This window comes from Mesoplodon bidens, assembly GCF_964165515.1.
Source record: "Mesoplodon bidens genome assembly, chromosome: 1".
In the NCBI taxonomy this organism is placed as follows: Eukaryota; Metazoa; Chordata; class Mammalia; order Artiodactyla; family Ziphiidae; genus Mesoplodon; species Mesoplodon bidens.
The window spans coordinates 5,417,002-5,442,772 of NC_138176.1; the positions used below are offsets into that span (position 1 = coordinate 5,417,002).

Below are 25,771 nucleotides of genomic sequence, written 5' to 3' on the forward strand. Positions count from 1 at the left end.
GGGCTCTAGAGCGCAGGCTCAGTAGTCATGGCTCGCGGGCTCTAGAACGCAGGCTCAGTAGTTGTGGCTCGCGGGCTCTAGAGTGCAGGCTCAGTAGTTGTGGTGCACGGGCTTAGTTGCTCTGTGGCATGTGGGATCTTCCCAGACCAGGGATCGAACCCGTGTCCCCTGCATTGGCAGGCAGATTCTTAACTACTGCGCCACCAGGGAAGTCTCTCACAGCCCCAACTTTGATCAGAGTCTAAAATGCCTCCTTCATGGCCTGCTCTTCTGCTATTCCCTGTGGCTGGGGACCTTGTGCCTGCAAAGTGTGTCAGCTGTGAGAGGAAGGCGGATTGGCTGCAGCTTCTCAGAGTCAAAATCTCTGCAAATAAAAGTGTCTTTGGGGAACTCCCTGGTGGTCCAGTGGTTAGGACTCGTCGCTCTCACTGCAAGGGCCTGGGTTCAATCCCTGGCTGGGGAACTAAAATCCCACAAGCTGCGGTGTGGCAGAAAAAAAAAAAAGGTCTTGACTTGGTATCAACAAACCCACGCACACGTACACAGACACATACACACGTGTGCGTGCACACACAACCACACACATGCACAAACGTCCATCTACATGCGCATGCACACATACCACACACACACACACACACACACACAGACACAGCTCCTCCTTGGGACATTCTGATGGAAGAAACGCTGTCAGCTGGAAGACTTGGCCTCAGAGTACTAGAATTCTTGATGAGCCAGCTCCGTACGTTTTATGTACAACGTAAAAGAAACCACAGGGGTTTTACATTCTGAGTGTTTCCTCCTTTATGGAGATGTCTTTTAGGGCTGCAGCCTACGAGCATACTGCCCAAGATAATAGGATGCACTTCTGGCTCCAGACCCTAATTCCATCATCATTGACACAAGACCTTATCCTCAGAAGTCTCCGGCATCTGCCTTTAAGAGGACACAACAAACTGGGGCTTCTGCCTTGCAGAGCTGCCTTTCCCTACGAACAGAGAGCTCTCCTCCCTGTGGCTGAGATGCAAAGGCTTGGGTTGCTGGAGATGCCACGGCACACCTGCATCTCTGTCACGTGGCTGCACCCCGCAGAGTGGCACGTGAGGAGGAATGCAGGGATAAGGCCGGCTCTGGAGTGCAAGGAACGCACAATTCCAGCAAGCACGGGTCAAGCGACATCCTCACCCCGGGAACTACAGAACATCCTGGGAGAAGCTGGACAGGGTCTCCGGAGAAGGAAACTCTGAGGGCTGCGCTCCATGCTCTGAGTCACAGAGCACGTGGCTTTCGCCCACGTGCAGGTCTGGGGTGATGATCAGATACCTCAGTGCTGGCAGGAGAAGGCAGAGGACGCAGTCGCAGGAAGAGGCTATGATGCAACCGTAAGGGTATAACTGAAACCAGACTCTCCATCACCATCAAAACAGCATCAGGAGCTTCCCTGGTGGCGCAGTGGTTGGGGGTCCGCCTGCCGATGCAGGGGACACGGGCTCGTGCCCCGGTCCGGGAAGATCCCACATGCCACGGAGCGGCTGGGCCCGTGAGCCATGGCCGCTGAGCCTGCGCGTCCGGAGCCTGTGCTCCGCAACGGGAGAGGCCGCAACAGTGAGCGGCCCGCGTACCGCAAAAAAAAAAAAAAAGGCATCAAAGCAAAGTGTGGCTGCATCATCCTCAATGGGGTGACGGTTTACCTCGGCGGGACCCCTGGGACTGGGGTCACCAAGTCACACAACTTCTGAGGACAGGTGGTATCTGACATTGCAGGAGCAGCCCTCTCCCGCCCCCGTCCCCAGGGTGTGGAATGCACAGCCTGGGTGCCAGGACACGGCCACTCTGCAGGGGAGATGCAGCACAGGTCAAGTCCACAGGCGGGTTCACGCGTCCACACGCACGCCTTCCGACCACACCCAGCGCCGCCCGGCGGCCTGACTGAGCGGCCGCCTTTAGCTCTGCTCAGTGGAGTAACGGAGTCGTGGTTTCACTACCGACGTGGCAAGTCTATCTGCCGGGTCTAGTTAAATGCAGAGGGCCCGAGTTATTTCATTGCTAGACGTCAAGGACGGGTCTGTCGTTTTCAGCTACAGCATCCAGCAGAGCAAGGAGAGCCCGAGTCTTCCTGCAGATCCGGGACCGCGGGTTTTGTTTGTTGTTTGTTGAAGACGGGCCACTAAAAACATGAACACGGCAGCTCTCCAGACTCATTCTAAATCGTCACTCACAAAAGTGCATCCCGACAGAGAAAAAGGAAGAAACTCCTCGTGCTTTAAGTTCCTCACTTTCCGGGTGAGGATTCAGATCCCAAGAGAGAGCAGGTGGAAACGCAAGAGGCCAAGGCCAGGACCCCTGCTGTGAGCGCTGGCCACGTTTATGTCTCCAGCTGCGAGATGCTCCTCCCTCCCGAGCCTCTCCACTTAATTCTCAGATGTTGTCTGATGTGAGGAAGGAGGCTTCAGCCACAGCGACGTACGACTTAAGATGGACGACACTGACTTCGGCTCAGCCCTAGCGGAGGCCTGCTCAGAACCCGCAGCTTATGGTACACAGGGCCGATTTCATCCCTGCTGTCCTGGAAAGGAGCATCACCCACAAAAGGCAAAGGGAAAGGCCCTTGCTGCTATGAATTTATCCATAGGGTGGACAAATCATTAAAAAGAGGCAAAGTCATCAGGGAAAACGTAAATGAAAAGCACAACGAGACATCGTACACATGTATCAGAAGGGCTAACATGGAAACTGGTGACAACAGCAAATGCTGACGAGGATGCAGAGAAACTGGATCTCTCGTACACGGCTCGTGGGAACGGAGAACGGCAGAGTTTGGCAGTTTCTTACAAAACTAAACATATGATGACCATGCAATCCAGCATTTGCATCCCAGGACGGTTGTGCCAGAGAAATGAAGACTGAAGTTCACACAAAAACCTGTACAGGAGTGTTCATAGCAGATATATTTGTAACAGCCCCAAACTGGAAATAGTCTAGATGTCCTTCAACGGTAAAAATGGTTAAACCACCTGTGGTACATCCATACTAGGGAACATGAACTCAGCAATGAAAAGGAACAAACCACTGATACGAGAACCTAAATGAGTCTCCAGGGAATTAGGCAGAGTGAAAGAAAACAAGTCAATCATCCCAAAAGGTTACAGCCTGTATGATTCCATTTATATAACATTTTTGAAATGACAAAATTTTAGAAATGGAGAACAAATGAGTGGTTGCCAGGGCTTAGGGAAGGGGAGGGTCACAAATGGGGAACCAGAGGGACCCCTGTGGTGAAGGCAATGTTCAGTGTTTTCACCGCGAGGGTGGATTTGAGAACACACGCGTGTGAAAAAAACTGCAAGAAACTAAACACAAACACTAATGAGTACAAGTCAAGCTGGGAGAATCTGAAGATGGGTAAATTGTATCAATGTCAGTTCCCTGGTTGTAGTTTGGTGCTACGGTTTTACAAAATGTTATCGTCAAGGAAAACTGGGTGAATTGTACACAAGATCTCCTGTCTTACTTCTTACCGCGGCACTGACTATGAACCTACAATTATCTCCATAAAAATTGCAAAAAGAAAGAAGGAGAAAAAAGAAGTCAACAGAAATTCCTTCTAGAAACCACATGTGATTGAGAAGCCCATGATCTTTGTTGGCACTTACAGAAATTATAAAACCCAAGTGCTAGAAAATTAACCAACAGCCCTCACAAGAAGATGAACAAGGTACGTGTTTAATATTTAATAAGTCTGATGAAAATGTTCATGATTTTTCTAAGCTGAAATATGTGAAATGCAAACACTTTTCAAAAAACTCCCACAGAGCTGAGAATCGCTTTGGGTAACAAACACATACGGTTAAGATTACATGGCAAACTGATGCCCTTGACAAAGGTGAAGGGAAAGGCGGATCACGCTCATGTTTGTTTTCTCCAGGGGGCAGAGCCCAAGTTCTCAGCCCCAGAGCCTGTGCTGGCATCAGCAAAGCACCCAATCTCCAGGCCCATTTCTCCAAAGAACCATCTGCATCACAGAAGGGGGAGCACCCTGTACATTGTGGGAGCCCCCATGGTATCCAGGCAACACCTCCATTCCCACCAGACATGAATCAGGCACCTCGTCAAGGAGAGCCTTCCCCTGTACTCACTTATTCTGCATCATGTTCATGATCACCCAGTCGAAAGGGTAGACATTCTTCCCAATGAGGTTCTTAAACATGATGAATGTTTCCATCAGAAAATCCTGAAATAAAAAAGAGAACACTGAAACAACCCACCCAGAAAAAGGCGAAAACCAATGCCCCCGGAATAATTACATTATAAAGGACTCTTTTTTTTCTTTTAACTGAATGAGAACATACGAAAAAGTAATGAAGATGTATTTCACAGGAGGTATGTATTACACTTCTGCCTTTCTGTTTGCCTGAGCGCCTCCTGTCCTGGAGAACTTTTTCAAGGACATATTAAAAGATACTCCTTGGGCATATTTAAGAGTCACAAAGAGTAAATCCCCAAAGGTTACAAATACATAGTCACACTCTTTCTGCTTAAAGAAACCTTTTAAAACAAACATAACACGCAGGTCGTAACTATGTCTTATATTTACCCTACAAAGATTTTTCATTATGAACAGGGCCCATTGGGTTGAATATGTGGTATTATCATCCTTTCCTTTTTCTTATGTAATTTAACAGCTGAAAGGCTCAAACAGGAACTCCTGACCATCTGCACCTATTCAGCTCCCAGTAAACCATCTGAGCATGTGGTCGCACTCCAGACTCTTTTATGTGGCATCCTCAAATCCGTAAGCTCCTCAGTTATGCCTCTGTTGTCTCCTAGATAGATGGTCCCTGAATCTCACGCGTGGTGCTCTGCTGCCCTACCTTGCTTCCTGGCCAATTAGACCGCTCCTGGCATCGGGAAAGGGTTCCCCTTTCCTAGTGGGTCCACTCTGTGCCTGTCAGAATTAGGAGAATTTCTTGAATCTGACAGTGTAGTGCTTATTCTGAGCTAACCTGAACAAAACAAGCGGTTATCCTGAAGAGCACACATCCCGGTAGCCCGGGATGCACGCTCCCTCAAGATCTGGGTGGGAAGGGGATAGGCAACTGAGAATTCATGTGGGAAATGGGGTCATAGTCAGAGATGGCCAGATAGAGTGGATGTTTCTCATTTATTTAATCTACTGATTCATAATTAGGTACAATGGCTGTGAAGACCAAGGTGGTGAACAGAATTTATGCAGCCAAGAAAGCAATTCCCAGCACAAAGTTCTACCCAAGAATTTCTTGCAAAGAGACACCAGTTCCATCTGACAGTAGCGATAAGCCGATGTTCAAAGATGCTTCCTCTGCAACCGTTAACAGCATGCCAGGTTACAGCGAGTCATCTCTGCCTTGGGAGGGGTTTGTCGAGCCTCCTCCCATGAATAAAAACTCAAGGAGCAACCGTGATCACCCTTTATACAACAGAGGCCTCCAGTGCAGGAGAGGTTGGGATCCCAGGCAGAGTCAAGAGGGAAACGTCAGTTCCGTGTCCTCCAAACTCTGCCCACAGGAGCCCTGACCAGCAGGGCTTGGGAGCAGGGGTGTTCTAGGTGCCCCCTGACACAAGGAACAGTTTCTCTCCCCAGTTTAATTACTGAAATTCATACTTCACTCCTTAGTTTCCCCACTTTGTCAAGAGTTTCACATTTTAATGACCAGGTTGCCTACTCTGCCGGCTGAGTGCCGTAATTTAGTCACATCTCTATTTGCATGAAATTGCTGGCTTTCTTGCTGATCACTCCTCAAAGCCTAATAATTGAGATACAGGGTCTGGTTTTTATTATTCTAGAAGAGAAGCATATTTTCCCAATTCCTTTTTTTTTTTTTCCCCTCTAGGAAACACAGTCCCGTACTTCATTAGTATGGCTCAGCTGTTAAATGTTGGTACTTTGCTGATCAAACAAAACGCTGCAGATTGTCGGAGATGAGGTTTTGCAAGGCTTCCCTGTCGGTCTGCATAATTTACTAGCCATGGTGGTGGTCCCCACCACTGCATTTGCCTAGAACGGCTGATGAGGCTGAACAGACTATTACAACTGCTATCTCCAAGTCAAAGAGGGGAGGTGGAAGATTAACATGAGATATTTTGTGAAAATTTCATCTTTTTTTTTTTTTTTTTTTTTTTTTTTTGCTGTACGCGGGCCTCTCACTGCCGTGGCCTCTCCCGTTGCGGAGCACAGGCTCCGGACACACAGGCTCCACGGCCATGGCTCGCGGGCCCAGCCGCTGCGCGGCACGTGGGATCTTCCGGGATAGGGGCACGAACCCGTGTCCCCTGCATCGGCAGGCGGACTCTCAACCACTGCGCCACCAGGGAAGCCCAAAATTTCATCTTTTTATAATCAATCCATCCCTGCTGCATTTTTAGTTTGGTTATTCACAAGATGCTCCATATAATAAGTGGACAGCTCTAACAAGAGCCATCAGTGTATTCCACAGGCAAAATCTTCTTGTAAAACCATCTGCTTCTGTCCATCTCTATCCCCACCCACTTGGATAACTGATCATCCTTTTTCACCTGGACCACCAGCGGGGAATCCTAGCCTATCTACCTATGGTCATTCTTGTCTCTCTTGGTCCCCACACTTCACCCAGAGTGACCTTTTCAAATTACAAATCTGATCAGGGCACCAACACTTCCCCCAGTCTCCCACTGAACCCACATCCTCAGGGGCTTTCCAGTGTTCCTAGATTAAAGCCAAAGAGTCTTGATTCTCAGAAGTAGGAAGTCACCATTCTCTTAAGTCAAAGAAATAACGTTCAGACAAGGACCATCAACATATGCTAAACTTATCAGATGAAAGATTGCTAGAGGATAGGACCTTTGCAATTTTCTGCAGATGCCAGAGTATTACCCAAAGATTACATGATAATCTTTAAGGGGCATGTATCTTCACAACAGAGAGATCTGGCAGTTACTCCCTTTTAACCAAGTGATCAAACCCAGCATCATCAGTAGTGGTCAGCCTGGCATTCCCAGACTCCCAACAGACACACCAGGGAAAGCTTAACACCAGCTTCTATTCCGCTTGCCAAAAGGATGAACTTGAATTTTAGATCAAGCTTCCAGTTTGAAATAGGAATTTGCAGAAACAAATCTGCACACAAGGCAGCAATCAAAAATTCCAGAATGGGTGAAAGTCTGCAAAGCTAATGACTTTATCCCTTCAAAAAACTAAAATAAATAAAAATGAAATAGAATTTTAAAAAGCAATGCCATGAATGGGAAGGAAAAACAAGGTGATGAACTTATTCTAGAAGAAAGAAGAGATTAATGAGAGATAACCAAATACAATGTGTGAATATGGACTAGATGCAGATTTGAGAAAGCCTGTAATGAAATACAACAAAGACTGGGGAGAACTGAGGAGAAATTTGAATACAGACGGTATGAAGAGATGATTGTTATGTTCTGGAAGGTCATGAAGGCCACTGACTATTGTCTTCAACCTTGAGAGTTATTTGCTGAACCACTTACATGTTTCTCACATACTTATGGGATTTGGCTCCATAGAAAGAGGTACGTAGAGATACAGGGGAGGGAAATATGGCAAAGTGCTTGCAACTGATGAATTCACATGACAGGAATAATGGTTTTCATTGTACTATTCTTTCAGCTTTTCTGTATGTTTGAAATTTTTCAAGATAAATAGAGCAAAGAGTACAAGCAAAATGGAGAGAATCAACACGAGATCAGTGCACTGTATCACCGTCAACATTCTGATTTTGACATTGTCCTATAGTTTTGCAAGACGCCACTACTGGGAGAAACTGGGTAAAGAATACAGGGATGCTCTGTATTATTTTTTCCAGCTGCATGTGACGCTACAATTTTCTCAAAATAAAAAGTTTACTCAAGAAATAAATGCTTTAAAAATAATTTTAAAATCATTAAGGGAAACACAGTAAATAAATGATACAGAAATGGAAACCAAACCAGCAGAAAAGCACAAAGCCTCTTAGCATGACCAGTGGGGTCCTGTGCAGTTTGACGCCCCGGCACCTCTCCGGCTGCACCTCACCCCCAGGACTCATGCTGCTCTACTACCCACAGTGCCCTTTCTTCTATTCCTCGATATTCCACAGTCCTCTCCTTGGCAAAGAAGGCTTCCTGACCACCCGACTCAGCCCGGCCTGGCCGCTTTCCAGGGCTCATTCTTTTGGAGCATGGAGAACCTGGGTGATCTGAAGGACTCCCTGATTACCTGCGATATCCTCCACTAGACTGGGGGCCATGTCAGTTCCACCACCTGTCAACACAAAGTCAGTCTCCAATCAATAGCGACTGAGTGAATTCACTACAAAAGGATTCTGCACCCCCAAACTCATCATCCAGTGGAGACAGTCTTCAATAAAGCTTCATCTACGAGGAACGGTCACAAGAAATAAAGCAACGGATGCTCAGAGCAAGGCTCGTACTGCTACTCATGACATTCTCTACACAAGCTTGCGAATCACCCTTCGGTGGCCATTTCACATGGAAATTAAGGCCCTTTAAGACCAGGCCTGCCCAATAGCAGAATGTTTCCTGGGCAAGGACAGTCACCTGGCAGATATTCTTGCTTTCATAATCCCCGTGAGCATCCTCACCACTTTCCATTTGTGGGAAGTCACTCCGGGCCACCCCAGCACAGGCTGATGGTTATCTGGGATGGACAAGGTACAAGGGAAGGGGCAGTGGGCGATAGCCACCAGGTGAGGTCAAGGCAGGTGCCGGGTAGGGGTTCCCAGAACGGGTTGGGATGGAAGCTGAATGGAGGCAGGAGGGGAATCCAGGAAGAGGACGCTGAGAGCTCAGAGCTCTGCCTGACCGGGCTTCCCTACATAACCTACAGTTGGACAGGACTGGGAGAGGCCACTGAAAGAGGCGGGGATGCACGGGAGCCTGTGGCTGCCCCTGGGTCCTCCTTTGAGATGAGAGGGACCCCACAGCCTGATTCTCTCAACCTTCGCTGTCCTGTCTCCTGCATTCACTCAACCTGTAACCAACAAGCGTTACTTCCACCAGCACTGTTCTTGGATACGTCATTATTCACTCAGTTGCTCCACAAACATTCCTTTATGGCCACGTAGTGGGAATTCGGGACAAGTGTCAAGAGCACAGGCTCCCCTGGAAGGTCCAGAGTACTCCTCATCACCTCTGATCTTACTATGGACCCTGGGTACGTTCTCCACCTGTGGTCCTGCTTCAGTAACTGGACACAAGACAGCTAGCAGCCCCGTCTTCAGGCCAGCATCTCCACTGCAGAAGAACTTAAAGACCCCGCATGGCTCACCATCCTAAAGGGATTGTCTCCGTTATGAGAGAGTTTTGAGCCAAACGTGTCCACCCTTTTCCTTTCCCGGATTAGTCTTTCCGTTCCACGCTGTGCTCCATCCTTTCACTGTCTTGGGGTCCAAAGGATCATTTGAGAGACTGTAAAAGTACCAGTTCTGAGGCCTGTGACTTTGGTGTTGATCATAACTGAGATTTTGTCTGGGAATGACTCATCCAACCAAAAAAGAGCTAAATTTGAAAACCTGAAGCAGCACTTCTTACAAGGAAGTAGTCTTGAGAAAATGGTCTAGGCTATTCGTACACTGCATTACTAATTAACTTCCAATTATTTAACACAAAATGACCTTTCATTTTTGTGAGCATTTGTCCAAGTAGAAAAATAGTCAAATATGCTCTATGTATAGTTAATAGATAGGAACACATTTTACAAAGTTCTGACAGATTAACAACAATAAAAAAGGTTTACAATCCTTGCAGTATGAATTCATGATATCCAAACCACAAGTGCCATTTTATAATGGAAGTCAAATTGCCTGCAAATAATTGCTGTTCTGAACTACTGTGTCTAAGGAACCAAAATCCCTTGGGATCTCAGGACCACAACTTGCAACAAGTATCTGATGATCTACTCTGTGCAAGGAGAGAGGGTACACACTTGGAATTCAGCAAATTACAGTCATTTTTAAACACTATTTTGTATAATTGCTTTTCACAATACATTGAAGCTTCCCTATCCACAGCAACACTGAATAATTCAGATTAATTTTTTTTTTTTTTTTTTTTTTTGCGGTGCACGGGCCTCTCACTGCTGTGGCATCTCCCGTTGTGGAGCACAGGCTCCGGACGCGCAGGCTCAGCGGCCATGGCTCACGGACCCAGCCGCTCCGTGGCATGTGGGATCTTCCCGGACCGGGGCACGAACCCGTGTCCCCTGCAACGGCAGGTGGACTCTCAACCACTGCGCCACCAGGGAAGCCTCAGATTAAATATTTTTAACAGTTTGCATGAATCGTATGATTTTGATCATGTGACTATTCTGATAAAGGGCAGATAATTAAATGGAGTCCTAAGTTTTCAGCACAGGTAATGCTTCTCATTCTGAAAAGTTTATTATTCAGCCTGAAGTGTTGTCTAGGAAATTGTTCATAAAGGTTCAGCTACAAGTATCCTTCCCCTGATCAAACATGAGGCATGAAATGTTTCACACGGCAAATCTGATTTCACTATGCCATGACTGCTGAAGAATCACAGGACATAATCACATGTGCTATATGTTACACGCATGAGTACAGTCCTACATTAAACTGCTCGTTAAGATTTTTAAAGAAAACTAAACACAGAGACACACAAACACATACACATTCTTGCTCCTTGACTTTTATTTAAGGAAAACTGCTAAGATTTTAAGGTATAAATCCATTTTTGTATCTTTAGAAATTTAAATACATATATTTATTATTATTTATTATATTAAATATTATATATATATAAAATTTAAATATACATATGCACGCACACACACATATAGCAGCAACAGTTAATAAGGTAGTTTTTTTTATTAGAATTAATCCTTTGGAAAAAAGCCTTAAATGCATTGTCTCTATCCCTTAATAAGATTGATGTAAAGTGCAACCAACCTTGTTCTGGAAACACCAGTAGAACTTGCTGCAGTCTATAGGAATCTAGGGGCCTCAGAAATGGAGTCTGTGTTCCCAGACAGGAGAGCCGAGGTGGACATCTACTCAGAAACTCTGCAGACACATTGGCTGCGGCTTCGCAGAGGACATCTGCTGTATGGCCCTGCGATGTCCGCTTGTTACGGACAGAGCTCCTAAGTTCCCCTCTGTATGTCTCCTAATTAAGTTGTACCATAGTCTCACTGAGGATGACTAGAGAATTATTTCGAGAAATGCTAATGAGCTTCCGTGACTAGAGCTAATTAATAACGGAGCGCAATTTAAGGCTGACAGTGCTCCCTGGCTTCTGCTATTGAAAGCCAATCAGTAAATGAACAGCAGTTAATGACAGACTCTCCATGGGTAACATCTCCAAATTTTCCGTGACCACAAAGCATGGGAGAGAAAAGAAAAAAGGGATTTTTCTTGGCTGACACCCTGAATCACTCCCCAGGTCAGCACAAGGAGAGAGTCTGGATCTTGACCCTTATCTTCTTACAAACACGCCTTTAGTTAGACCATCCCTGGTGGCTTCTGAAATCAAGTGGAGGCAAGTCCAAAATCACATTGAAAATGGAAATACTTACATCAGCGTTTTGCCTAAAATGCTGGCCTCAAAACACAGTTATAGAAAGTCAAAGTTACTGCTAAAATGCTGGCCTCAAAACACAGTTATAGAAAGTCAAAGTTACACTCACCACCACGTCGGTCCTCATTTTCCCAAAAGTCTTGATCAAATGGGCATAATGATAATCTTCCATTTGTCGTAAAATAGCTGTCATACAGGCCACGAAGTTTCCCTGTAAACAAATCAAAAGATACAATGAGATGAGGAGACCACAACACTCATGGGAGAAATTGATGTAAACTCAGAGTCTGGGATCAAAGCCCATCAGGGAGGAGCCACGTGCCAGGCTGGCCAGCTAAGTGAGCGGTCACTCCAGCCTCACCATCTTTTCTTTTGCTACATTTCCTTCTAACTACATTAAATGTTTCCTGATACATGACTGTCCAGTCTGGAAAAAACAAGCTTGAAATATTCTCGCATTAAATATGTGCAATGAAAGTCAGGCTCGAAACCGCCACCACTGTGCGCTGTGTTCCCTGGAAAGTTGCTGCCCCTGTTATCAGGCAAAGTGTGTGTGCAGCCCCTGCTCCCGGGCTGTGGCAGAGAGAAGACTTTTATTTCTCAAAATCTGCCTCTATCCCCCCTTGGCCAATTTGGAGGCCATCACCACCGACTCCACAATGAGTTATGGCTCACTTCTCCTCCACCAGAAGCATGTGAGGAGGAATGCAGCCTCATCAGAATGTAAAGTGGGAGAGACGGGGAATTTCTCATACCAGACAGAGCTGGCAGGAAAGGAAAAGAAGGGAAAAAAAGAAACCACCAAACAAAATCAAGACATGGAGCCACTGAGGGACCCGAGCACTGAGCAACAGAAGTGCCCAGCATGCGAGTGGCTGTGCACGTGGACGTGTTTGCACGTGCAGGGCTGTGCACGTGTGTGTGTGTGTGTGTGTGTGCAGACACACTAAGGGGATTTGCTCTAGCGGGGGAGCAGGGGGTTAAGCAGTCCCATTGCCATTAACTGCAATGTATCACTTCTGGGTTCATGGCTAACAATTTCCTAAAAGACTTCTTTGCTTTTAAATGTTTTCCCCTAAAGTAATGATATTTCAAGAAACAGAGGACATATATTTTCTCCCATTAAACCAGCACAAGTCTGGTAAAATTATACGATGAGATATACTTTGAGACATGTCCTTAATTTTGCCTTATTAAATGAGGTCACAAATTGCATTCTTTTACTAACTGTTTTACAAGCACTGTATTTGAATGCCTAAATATCTCTTGTATTCATTTCAAAGGCATGCTCTACAGTGAAATGTTAAAGTCCAAAATTTTTTCGGATCCATTTTATATCTATAATAAACATATATGCTTCCAAATGGGTCCTCAGAGGATGCATTATGTAAGTTGAACAAATAAAATAATGATAATAAGGTATCTTCCATTTGCCAGGAAATGTAAGCTATTTATGAATGATGATAATTGCTGAAATTTAGATTTCAAGTTGGTGTTCAGGGAAAGAGCTAAATAATGTTTGTTTTCCTTTGGAGGAATGATTTGTAAAATGGTAAAATGTCTATTTATGAGTATACACTTTTTTTTGTTTGTTTGTTTTGGTTTTTTTTGCAGTACGCGGGCCTCTCACTGTTGTGGCCTCTCCCGTTGTGGAGCACAGGCTCCGGATGTGCAGGCTCAGCGGCCATGGCTCATGGGCCTAGCCACTCTGTGGCATGTGGGATCTTCCCAGACTGGGGCACGAACCCGTGTCCCCTGCATCGGCAGGCGGACTCTCAACCACTGCGCCACCAGGGAAGCCCATATGAGTATACACTTTTGAAATATGTAAATATTTGGCATTCTGTTGAGCTCAAGAGAAGCCGCCTTTGTATCTTCTTTACTCCTGATGAGATGCCACCTTTGGGATAACAGTCTTCATAATTTTACACGTTGACCAACTGCAATATGTCAGGCACTGTGCTGAGGCCATTAGAACCATAGCCTCATTCAATCACACAACAGATTCTCATCTCGTCCCATTTTATAGGCAGTAAAACTGAGGCTGAGTGGTGTTCCCCTCTTGATAAGAATATGGAAAGCCGGCTGTGAACCCAGCACACCAGCTACAAGGTGGGTGCTTAGTAGCTGAGCTAATTTTCCTCTTATCCAGATGGGCATTTTAATTCTTTTTCTGAGAAATCTGAGGTCACTGACAATGGCCAACCTGAAGTAGAGACTTCATGCACTTCTGTGGTCATCAGAGAAAGTTGGGAAGAGGATGAGGAAACGAAAAGGTGGCCATAGACAGTGTCTCAATTTCTACCCTGACCGAGGTGGCTGTGACCTGGACTCCACCCTACTAGACAGGGGGCTTTTCTAGAGCAAGAAAAGGCCTATATCAGTCAAGGTTCACCTAACAGGGGCTCAGATTAATTCTCTGCAGGTCAAAAGAGTTAAAGAATAGGGACTTACAAATTAGAATCATTGAAATCACAAAGCTGGCTATGTATAATTCAGAGCAACAGACATATGTACTGTACTTAAGATATCAAGTTGAAAGTGGAAAGAAAAGAAGACCCCAGAGCAGCCTTGAAAATGCAAAGGACATGCACACTGAGTAACATTAATGGAAAAAAAACTAGAGCATCAGGAGTCTGGCCAGATACTCGAACAGGTGACGTGGACGTACTCAATTTAGGGAGCAGAGTGCCATGTAATGCTGAAAATTCATGCACGGCAAAGGCTAGGGGAGCTGACACGATGCATAACACGAAAAACTGAAGAGAACGGAGCCATTGCCATAAAGCAAGTCCTGGGAATACTTAAATGGCCGGTAGGGAAGCCTTCTCTCTGGATGAGAACATCACAGAGAGGGCAACCAAATGGCCTCCTATTTAACTGTAATGGGGACTAACTGGAGTAGCCCAGAGAAAGGGACAGAGGCAGGTCACCGCCATGAGTTAGAGGTCAAAAGGCCCAGGGGGCTTCCCTGGTGGCGCAGTGGTTGAGAGTCCACCTGCCGATGCAAGGGACACAGGTTTGTGCCCCGGTCTGGGAAGATCCCACGTGCCCTGGTCCGGGAAGATCCCACATGCCGTGGAGCGGCTGGGCCCGTGAGCCATGGCTGCTGAGCCTGTGCGTCCAGAGCCTGTGCTCCGCACGGGAGAGGCCACAGCAGTGAGAGGCCCATGCACTGCAAAAAAAAAAAAAAAAAAAAAAAAAAGGCCAGCAGGTGCAAATGTGCTCTTAACTTAAGGAAATGTTCCAGAAGCAATTTGTACTGTTCAATCTTTCTTAGAGGAAGCAAATCTTGCTATTTCAGCCCTTTTCTAAGCTGAAGCTTTAGACCCCACTAGGAAAGAGGTAATATGCCTGTCAAATTTCACAGAAAGGCTCCCCCTTTCCTTTGGAATGGAGTCCCATCCATGGGGGTCAGTATCTTTAGAGAAGAAGCATAGCGGACGCTATGGAGCATGACTGCCCACGTGAACTCAGCGGAACCCTCTAGAGCAGAGTGGTGGGTTTTTATGGGTAGATTAAAAGTAGGTATTGATGGAAGCTGTATCTGAAACCAATCGTACACTAGAAACAGAAATGGGGGAGAGCTGTGAAAAGAAACTTATTCTGCAGGCTCAGAATAAAATTACTCTTCTATGCTTTGTCATTGATTCATTGGAAATGCATTTAGAAGTCCTAGGACGCTTTCATGTCAGACAGTGGGTGGGCTGGCAGGTAGGCTGGTGGTGATTGTGCAGAATTCCTCCTGGAACCTGAGCCTGGGGACGGGGTTCCAGCCTCAGTGGCTGAGTAAAAATAAGTAAATGAATAAAAATAAGACATATTCCTTATGACTTCAAAGCAATGCAAAATAGGGACAGAGAAATCAGGAGGCGGTGGCAGAAATTTTAAAAATCAGGTCATGAAAAGAAAGCCTCATAAACAAAAAATGTGAACTTCATTAGTAATCAAAGATGAAAACGGTATATCATGATTTGCCTGACAAAATAGCAGAGGAGTATTTAAGTGATGATAATGTAGCAAGGGCGCAGGGGACAAGCACTCTTAGACGCCACTGGTGGGAGCGTAAATTGCTATAACCTTTTTAAAAAGTGATTTGGCAATAGGTTTGAAAAGTCTTGGGAAAAAAATACTCATCTCCTCAGGGCAATTCTACTTCTAACAAGCCGCCTACGGAAGTAATTCAGAATTAGAAATTTTATGCCCAAAGATGTCCATTGCATCACTGAAAACATCTCAGTGTTCAACAGCTAGGAACTGTATAAGTAATATGAGATTTTATAAGATTGCAAGATAAAATACAGGATGCCCAGTTCAATTTGAATCTCAAATAAGTATGTCCCAAATTTTGCATTGGAAATTTCACATCAGACATTCATATACTAAGCAAATGATCTGTTGTTTACCTGAAGTTGATTTTTATTTGCTAAATCATGTAACCACACCATAGTTTTCTGATGAAATATTATGCAACCATCAAATACTAATCATGAAAATATGAACTATTTTAATAACATAAGAAAATGTTCAACGATGAAAATCAGACATAATTATGGTACATATACTTCTCAGCAAAACAAAGACTATAAACACAGCATAGGAAAAAAATAAAAAAGAAGAAACAATTAGAAGAAAAGACACCAGACAGTCGTGGGATGGGAGGAGGAGCCCAGATTACTTTTATAATGGAAAATATATTAGTATTTTATTTTTTATATAAATTTTTATTGATTGATTGATTTTGGGCTGCATAGGGTCCTTGTTGCTGCACGCGGGCTTCCTCTAGTTGTGGCGAGTGGGGGCTTCTCTTGTTGCAGCGAATGGGCTCTAGGCGCACGCTTCAGTAGTTGTGACATGTGGGCTCAGTAGTTGTGGCTCGTGGGCTCTAGAGCACAGGCTCAGTAGTTGTGGCGCATGGGCTTAGTTGCTCCGCGGCATGTGGGATCTTCCCGGACCAGGGTTCGAACCTGTGTCCCCTGCCTTGGCAGGTGGATTCTTAAACACTGCGCCACCAGGGAAGTCCCTATATTAGTATTTTAAAAGGTAGTCGTGCGAGAAACAGATGAGATCTCCTCTTTCTCCCACTGCCCGTGAGTCCCTATTTCCTACTCCCTTATCCTTAAAAAGCTCTTTCATGGGGCTCCCCCGTCCACGAGGACTAGGTCACTGCTGCTCAAGCCCTGGACTGAACTTGCCTCTGAGCCCTCCCTCCTAGAACTACCCTCAATGCCCCAGTTTTAAATCTGGCACCCCAGTGCTCTAGGCAGGTGGACAGGTAGAATGGAGGACAGATAGGATGGAGGACAGGTAGGCAGGAGGACAGGTAAGACAGAGGACAGGTAGGAAGGAGGACAGGTAGAATGGAGCACTGGTGGTGGAGCAGGGGACAGTGAGTGGCAGGTCAGTGAATGCACAAAGTCCCTACAGGATATAGAGACAAAAGGTTTTTAAGAAAGAACAGATTTTGGAGAATGGAAACTTAGGATGAGTTCTTTTCAATGGTATCTTTGTCATCTTTGGCTAGTCTAAGGTCCAAGACTGAGTACATGAATTAGAAGGGAAAATCCCAAGGATTTGAACTCACAGGGCTGAGTTGTGAAGGGGTGCTTCCTAATATCAGGACTGAATTATGTGGCTTGAACAATAAAGTATGAAATTGCTCTTGGTAATTCCATCAACCAGTCCAGAATGTTTCATATGACCACGGAGCTCACATTGTGCATGGGGCACTTGGCACAGGCAGAAAATTTAACTCTCTTCCAAGTGTTCTGAACGCCAAGGGATTTGGGGGCAGCTCCAAACCACAGAAGCTACTGGAGATACGGAGAGAGCCCCAGGAGCATGGAGTCTGGAGGATGGGCACCAGGCTTGAATCAGAGGAGAATCTATTATTTGAATCAGGGATTACACTTCTTGGTGGCCAGTGATGAGATGTTAAAAATTTTAAACGTGTTTCACGAAGGCAAGTGCTTTGAAGAGGAATTCTCATTTATATGTTTCACTTCAAATATATCAAAGAAAACAAACCTACTTCATCACCATGAAAAATTAAAGAAAAAGTAATCCTCCAATGATACTGCTAAATGACACTGGGCAAGAACTGTAGTAAAGACAGGAAGATGGATGACTTGGTGGATTCTGGATGGCTTTCATATCGGGGAACATTCCAGCCGAAGAATCAATACTGTACAGCAACATTACGAGGACGAGGATTTGGAAAAGGGAACGTAATTGAGAGCTGAGCACTCTGTTTCAAAGGCAGGCGCGACATGAAATAAATCCCCATACGGATAGTTCTTGGGTAGATGAGGAGAAAGCCCTCGAGAACGCAAAGGCTTTCTGTTTTCAAGGGGGAAAGCCAATGGTGAAACATTTACAGCTTCTGTTTGTTACAAGGAAATTTAAGAGAGAAAAATAGGGGGTCCAAAAAGATAACACAAAGAATATCCCAAAATGTCACTAACTGCCCCAAAGCATCCTCCAAAGTCTCTGTAGAGATGATGTTTGTGAAAATATACGTTGGGGGCTTCCACATAACAAATTTAAAACAATGAAAACACAAACTCATCTGTCTCCTCACATTAAACTGACAATAAAAAAAGTTTTTAAAACTCACAAACCAGATAGCTAGTGGGAAGCAGCCGCATAGCACAGGAAGATCAGCTCGGTGCTTTGTGACCACCTAGAGGGGTAAGATAGGGAGGGTGGGAGGGAGACACAAGATGGAGGGGATATGGGGATATATGTATATATATAGCTGATTCACTTTGTTATACAGCAGAAACTAACACACCATTGTAAAGCAATTATACTCCAATAAAGATGTTTAAAAAAAAAACCTCACAAACCCACAAAGACCAAGAGAATAAGAGGACACACAACTACAGACAAGAGAATTCTGGAAGCTGACAAGTCGATGCAGGAATGGTTACCGGCTGCCCTGGAGGCAGGAAGGGAGTGAATATCTATCAGGAATCCTGTTGATTCTGGGCAGAGAACCCTAGGAAGGCTCAGAAACTGGAGGTGCCAGGTACTCAGAAAGCGAGGCTGCATGTCAGGTGGAAACCAAAAGCACTGATGTCTTTAAAACAGGGCCAATATGCCCACCCCAGCACATCCACCAAGGGAACCCCACTCACTCCCAGCAGGGAACCACATGTTCATCCTCTGGACAAAGCAAAAGAGACAGCATGGCAGGAGCCACCTGGCTGAGACTATCCAATTATAAGAAGCCAAAAACTGGGGGCTTCCCTGGTGGCGCAGTGGTTGGAAATCCACCGGCCAATGCAGGGGACATGCGTTTGAGCCCTCGTCTGGGAGGATCCCACATGCCGTGGAGCAACTAAGCCCGCGCGCTACAACGACTGACCCTGTGCTCTAGAGCCTGTGAACCACAACTAGTGAGCCCACGTGCCTAGAGCCCATGGTCCACAACAAGAGAAGCCACTGCAGTGAGAAGCCCGCGCAAAGCAACGAAGAGTAGCCCCCGCTCGCCACAACTAGAGAAAGCCCGCGCACAGCAACAAAGACCCAATGCAGCCAAAAATAAATAAATTAAATAAAAGAAAAAAGAAGCGAATCACTGTAAACTCCCCACTCTGCTCGGCTCAGCTCCCAGCAAAGCAGCAAGGCTCAGCCCCTCCACCAGGCTTAGCCCCATAGCAAACTGGAACGGGAGACTGGAAGAACCCTCTTTGGAGAAACTGACCAGCACAAGAGCATACCCACTAACTTCCCATGGAGATCCTGACAGCGTGAGAGCCCAGCCCACAGTGGTTTGCCATGCACTGAAGCCCACCAGCCTCCAAGCTCTGTGAGAAAAGTCAACCAAGCATTAATAAAGGAGACCTGAACAAACAAAAACAGAAGCCAGAGGAATGAAAGAAAATTTAGAAAATATAAGAAAATTCAAAGAACTATCATTATTTTCCTTAGGTAGATATGTGATTATATCCATAAAACAAGAACATAATGTTATAAAAAGAAAAAAAGGAACAAAGACAAAGTAATGATTCTGGAATATTTCAGCTGTATTAGCAAAAATAAACATTTTAATAGAAGCATTAGGATAAAAAACCAATGAAATCCTCCAAAAGTAGAACAAGAACACAGAGAGAGAGAGAGAGAGAAAATTCCATTTACAAAAGCATCGAAAAAATACTTAAGAATAAATTTAACTTGGTCCTCGAAAACTAGAAGGTAATGTCGAAAGAAATAAAAGAGCACCTAAATTAATAGAAAGATATCCCATGTTCACGGATTAGAAGACTTAATATTGTTAACATGGCTATACTCTCTAAATTGAGGTACAGATTCAACCCAATCCCTATCAAAATTCCAACTGGCTGCTTTGCAGAAATTGACAAGCCAGTCACAGATGATCATATTTTGCATAATTCTATTTCTAGAAAACGTCCAGGATAGGCAAACCTACAAAAGCAGAAAGTTAGACTTGTGATTGCCAAGGGCTGGAGGTTTGGGGAGAAATGGGGAGTGACTGCTATTGCGTACAGGTTTCCTTTGAGGATAATGACAGTATTCTAAAATTGATCATGGTAGTGGTTAAACAACTCTATGCGTATAGTTAAAACCCTTAAATCGTTCACATTAAATAGATGAATTTTATGGCATACAACTTAGATCTCAATGAAGCTGTCAAAAATTTTAAATAAAAATTAATTAATTAAAAGATGTAAGATAATTTTTCTGAAGTGTCACGCATATACAAAATGAAAGGGTCCACTGTGGGTCAAGCACGACCCAGACTCATATTTGTGAGATTTTGGAACACTACGGATAGAACAATGAATCTCAAACATTCAAGAACAAACGAAAAGCAAAAAGAGTTGCGGGTATGGATCGGGAATTGATCACGGAGGGGACGGTGAAGGGGCAGCTAATTCTCAGGGCAAGTCAAACGATCTTTCCTTGTAAACCAAGTAATGTACTGTTCTGATTTAAAACAATAACAACCTGCTTGGAAAACTCCTTCCAAATTCTATGATCCTTGTGAAATCGTTCTTTCTCTTTAGATTTGTGAAATAGACACAAGACAGTTTTTTTCACCCTTGCTTTGATTTCTTCACTTATGTGTTTTCCCATCATATGAAATTACTGAACCCTTTTAGGATGGGGGTTACAAGGAAGACATGATAATGCAGATAGAACAATGGTGTAAAATGAAGGTAAGAAGACAGTGCCCCACGTGAAAAACATCAGAAGGCAAAAGTCACTGCTGTACTTTGCAGAGTATTTCACGTCTTGTTAATTAAATATGTGCTTAAGCATAAGATACAACAAAACGGCTGAATCGGGTACTATTGTTAACACTGAGGTTCTTGGAAAAATAAATATTCACTCACATCATTTGAACTTGGTACATCTTGCCCAGAAATACAATCCATGGCGAAATTGAGGGCTGTCTTTTGTTCCCTTTCTCATTTAAAGATAAATTCAGTCCCATGAAACCTTTATCCAAAGTACGGTTAATTTTCACTTACTTAGTTTCCAAAATATTGCGATCCCTTATTTTATCAATATAAAGGACCACAGAGCAAGGGATGTTTGTAAAAAGAAGCTATATAAAATTAAAAATAGTATAATTGAGAAACTAATGTCATCTATTAGCTCCTTACAACTAGTAGCAACAAAATTAAACCTGAATCTTAAATTTAAATTGAATGCTAGTATTTCATATCATTGCAGACACTATAAGGACAGAAATCTAATTTTAAAAACAAAATCTTTTCCATTTTACAGTGGCAGTAATTGTAAGAAGATGTTTATAGGACGAATATACCAAAAGGGACTATCTGGATCTTGCATTAATCATAAGAACTATTTGCTGCTTATTCAATATAATAAATTAAACACATATTCACATTTGTTATAAGGGATGAAAATAAATTACAATCAAATTTTATGTATACAATTATACTTTATGTAATAAGGAGCAATATATACTTTGTATACAACTTCTTGATAGAATTCATTTGTTGCTAACATAAGTCAGAGTACAGCAGAAAATTTTATATTTATTTTCATAAACTCAGAAAATCACATAATTTAAAATAATCAGGTTTTTCAAATGTTCTCCCATGATATATAGTAACTGTAAATACACTGTAATAGAAACAAGAGTAACTGAGTCTTAATAAAATTTTGCCTTTGAAGGAGGATCAATGCGCTATACATTTTTTTAATTGACTTCTGTCCATAAAGGACACTCTTACTATCACAGTTATAGATTAAAGTTGAAACTCTTTAGTGGATGAAATGAAATTCCTCTATATGAATCATAAATGGATGCTGTCCCTCAATATTATTTATACTGGTTACATGAGTCGGTGAGGAGAAAACTATGTCACATACCAAGGGTTAAAAAAATCAATGAATCTTTAAGGAGAATGAAATATATTTGGGAATATGAGATTATTGTATAAAAGAAACAGGGATGATCTCATTTATAAGATATTATTTCTTAGGAAATAGTTACTTATACATAAATAAATACATCTATTGTGTGCAGATACAGGCTCAAAGGCTACACATCACAATACATCACCCATAGCTCGTCTGCTTACGACTGCGTAAGCACCCAAAGTGATTTAGGCTCTAAGTAAACTTTCAAAATCTCCTACTCTGGGGAAGTGGGACTCAGTCTGGGGGGTACCCAAGAGAAATTCTACAGAGCAATGTACCTGTTGAGCAGGTGTGTAAGAAAACAATGCAAGTATGAAGCACACCCCACTGGGGCTCCACGCCCATCTCATCTCCCTTCACCACAGTCCTGAGGAAATCGAAGGTCCCCAAGATTCGGAGGAGATGGAGCCACTTGGAATATACGTAAGAAAGTGCGGGGATAAGGCCAAAATGATGAAAAGATGCAAAATGTTGCAGAGAATTAACAAGTGCAACACTCAACTCACAAAGAGTGGGTGCTGTGTTGAAAGCATGGAGTTCCGGGGCTTGGTCAGGTGAGTAGACACAGCACCACCCAGGAGGAGCACACACAGGGGGCCTGGGACCAATGGGACCAAGTCAGGACGAGGAGGATGCTGGAAGAGGCTATCCTGGCCACAGTGGGACATCTGCGACACCCGAGTGTCTCAATGAACAAGGAGAGCAATGGATTACAATATGTGGAAAGTCCTTGAGTCCATGTTGATACATGAACAAGGGGACTGGTGAGGCGGGTGGCATTGGAAGGAGAGGCGAAGGTAAGGCTCTTTTCTTACAGACCAAACAATGCAGACGGGACGAAAAAATTAGGAAATCACCAGTTTCAGCTCCTAAAGCAATGGTTGATTCCAGCAAGGATCCTCAATGGGGGTTGAAACTATTAGGTCAAAGGTCCTTGGGGATGAAGATACTCAATCTGAAAGTGTCCCCCCCACGCATTCTTCCTCATTACAGCTGTGCCCCCCCCCCCCCCGGTTCGATGGAATGTGAAGGACACATTATCGCTGAGGTGGTATTTTATGCCCAAAGTGTTAAATCATGAGGAATAATTTTTTGAGGAAAACATCCTTACCCTAGTGTTTTTCAGGGGGTGTATAGAAGATATTAACTCCTTTTTACAGATCAGGGTACAGAGAGAGTTTAAGCCACCTGGCCAATATACAATTAGAAGATGAGAAGAGCAAGAAACAGCCCTCAGACCAAAGCTTAGGACAAAAAAGGAAGAATCAGGAGGAGGTGGAAGAAGAAGAAGGGGGAGGGGACAGAGAGGGAGCAGCAGACAGACCCAGACTATGGGGCACTGGACAAGACCACTGGCCTGGGCCCAGTGTCTGGCTACGTATGCAAATGATGGCTATAACGGTGGGGGTGGTGATGAGGACAGATAAAACACACAAAAAACACACAAGAATACTTTAAAGTCACGAACTCTGTATGCTGAAGTCACGAAACGTTCAAAACAGAGTCAAAGAATACCTACAAAAACTGGAGATACATATTATGTTCATGCTTTGGAAGAATCAGTATAGTTAGGATGCCAAGTGATCTACAGTCAGCAGGAGGTTATTGTAGAAATTAACAATCCAATTCTAAACTTTAAGTGGAAAAGCAAAAATGTGAAACAGCCAAATAAATCTTGAATAATGTTGAAGGACACATACTATCTGCTTTTACGATTTACTATAAAACTACAGATATTAAGACTGTGTGGTAGTGGTGAAAAAGGTCTATAGATGAAAAAACCTGACCGCACACATATGGTTAACAGATTTTCAACAAAGGTGTCAAGAAAATTCAATGAAAAAGTATAATCTTCAACAAGTGGTATTTTCATATGGTACAATTAGACACATATGAAAAGTCTCAAAGAAAAAGGTGGGGAGATAGAATTGATCCTCACCCTGCACCATACACAAAAATCAACACAAAATGTATCATAGACATAAATGCAAAACCCCCAAAACAGCAAAACTTCTAGAAGAAAACACAAGGAAAACCTTTCTGACCTTGGATTTGGCATATATTTCTTGGGATACAAAAAGCATAAAACATAAAAGAAAAAAATGACCAATAGAACTTCTTCAAAATCAAAAACATTTGCTCTTTGAAAGACATTGAAAAGAAGGTGAAAAGGTAGACTGTAGAACTGGAGAAAATATTTGCAAACATTTTCTGGATACGGCTTGTATCCAGAATATAAAAAGAATTCTGAAAACTCAATTAACAACAAACCAAATCGAAAAATTGGCAAAAAAATTTAAAGAGACATTTCACTTAAAAGGAGATACAAATGGCCAAGACATTTGTCACTTGAACATGAAACCATGTTCAGTGTCACTAATTATTAGGAAAATGCAAATTAAAACCACAATGAGATACCACTACACACCTATTAGAATGGCTAAAATTAAAAAAAAAAAAAAGCAGGAAGTTGCAGAACAGACATTCTCCTATGTTGCTGATCTGAAGGCAAAAGGATACAGATATTTTGGAAAAGGTTTGGCAGGATCCAACCTTCCTGCTTCTAGGTATTTACCCAAGAGAAATGAAAACATATATCCACACAAAGACTTCTATACAAATATTTATAGACAGTCTTAGTCTTAATTGCCAAACATGGAGACACCTTACATGTCTATTACCTAGTAAGTGGATCAACAGACTGTGGTAAATCCATATGACGGAATAGTACTGAGCAATGCAATGGACCTACTACTGAATAAATAAATGTGCATCATTCTCAAACACCAAGGGTTTCTTTTGTTTTAAAGAAAAAAAAAACTGTGCTAACTGAAAGACGTCAACAAAGGCGACACAGTGTATAAATTCATTTATGTGACATTCTAGAAACCCAAAACTACAGTGACAAAGGGGAGAAGGCTGACTCCAGAGGGGAATGATGAGGGACTTTTTTAGGCATATCACAATACTCTAAATTTGTATTTGGTGGTGATTACACAACTGTATATATCCATCAAAATTCAGAACTAAAAAGGGTGAATTTTACTGTATGATCATATATATATATATATATATATATATATATGATCATACAGTAAAAAGAAGAAGATATATATAAAGAAGAACATTTGAAAATCATAAAATCCCCATAAGATGATATGCAACTAATATTGATATTTTAGCGGATTCATTCTTGCTCTCACATATATAGAGACTACTTTTAATGAACATTGGATCATACTTCAGTTACTATAGCTTTAGCTTTCAAATGGTTTGTTATGTGTAGTACAAGTCCTACATCATTACCCTTGGTTTTCACATTTCCCTGAGTGTCCATGCCAATCTATTCTTTCACATGAACTTTAGAACCACATTACTGAGCTTGAAACAAGTCCCACTGGAATTGAAATTGAGGTGGCATTGCATTTTTAAATTCATTGAGAAGGCTTATGATAGCAGCCTTCTCAATTACATGCACCCAGCTGTCTCTCCATTTGTTCAAGTCTCTTTTGATGCCATTCAGGAATATTGTGTGATTTTCATCACATGGATCTTAAACAGCTCTTGTATTATTGTTCCTAGTGGGAGGAGAGCTTTTTTTCCAAAAAGCTTTACATTTTTCTCTATATTTTTATTTGTATACTTGGGGAAACCATTGACTGTGACGTGTAGACTTTATCATTGAACTTGCAGACTTCTGTCATCACTCCCTGTAGTCTTTGTTATGGGGGGGCGGTGTGGACGGGGGCCTGGGGAGAGACGTTGAAACAGA

At 43.3% G+C, this 25,771-nt stretch overlaps 1 protein-coding gene across 2 annotated transcripts in view; it reads right to left on the reverse strand.

Moving 5' to 3' along the window:
• DOCK1 (dedicator of cytokinesis 1) overlaps window positions 1–25,771 on the reverse strand; it is a 535,086-nt gene that overhangs the window by 199,609 nt on the left and 309,706 nt on the right. For both annotated transcript variants that reach the window (XM_081220288.1, XM_081220287.1), the window contains exons 28-29: window positions 11,687–11,788; window positions 4,137–4,231 (exon numbers count right to left, since the gene is read on the reverse strand). In XM_081220288.1, coding sequence (XP_081076414.1) covers window positions 4,137–4,231; window positions 11,687–11,788 — 197 coding nt within the window. The remainder of the gene's footprint in view (window positions 1–4,136; window positions 4,232–11,686; window positions 11,789–25,771) is intronic.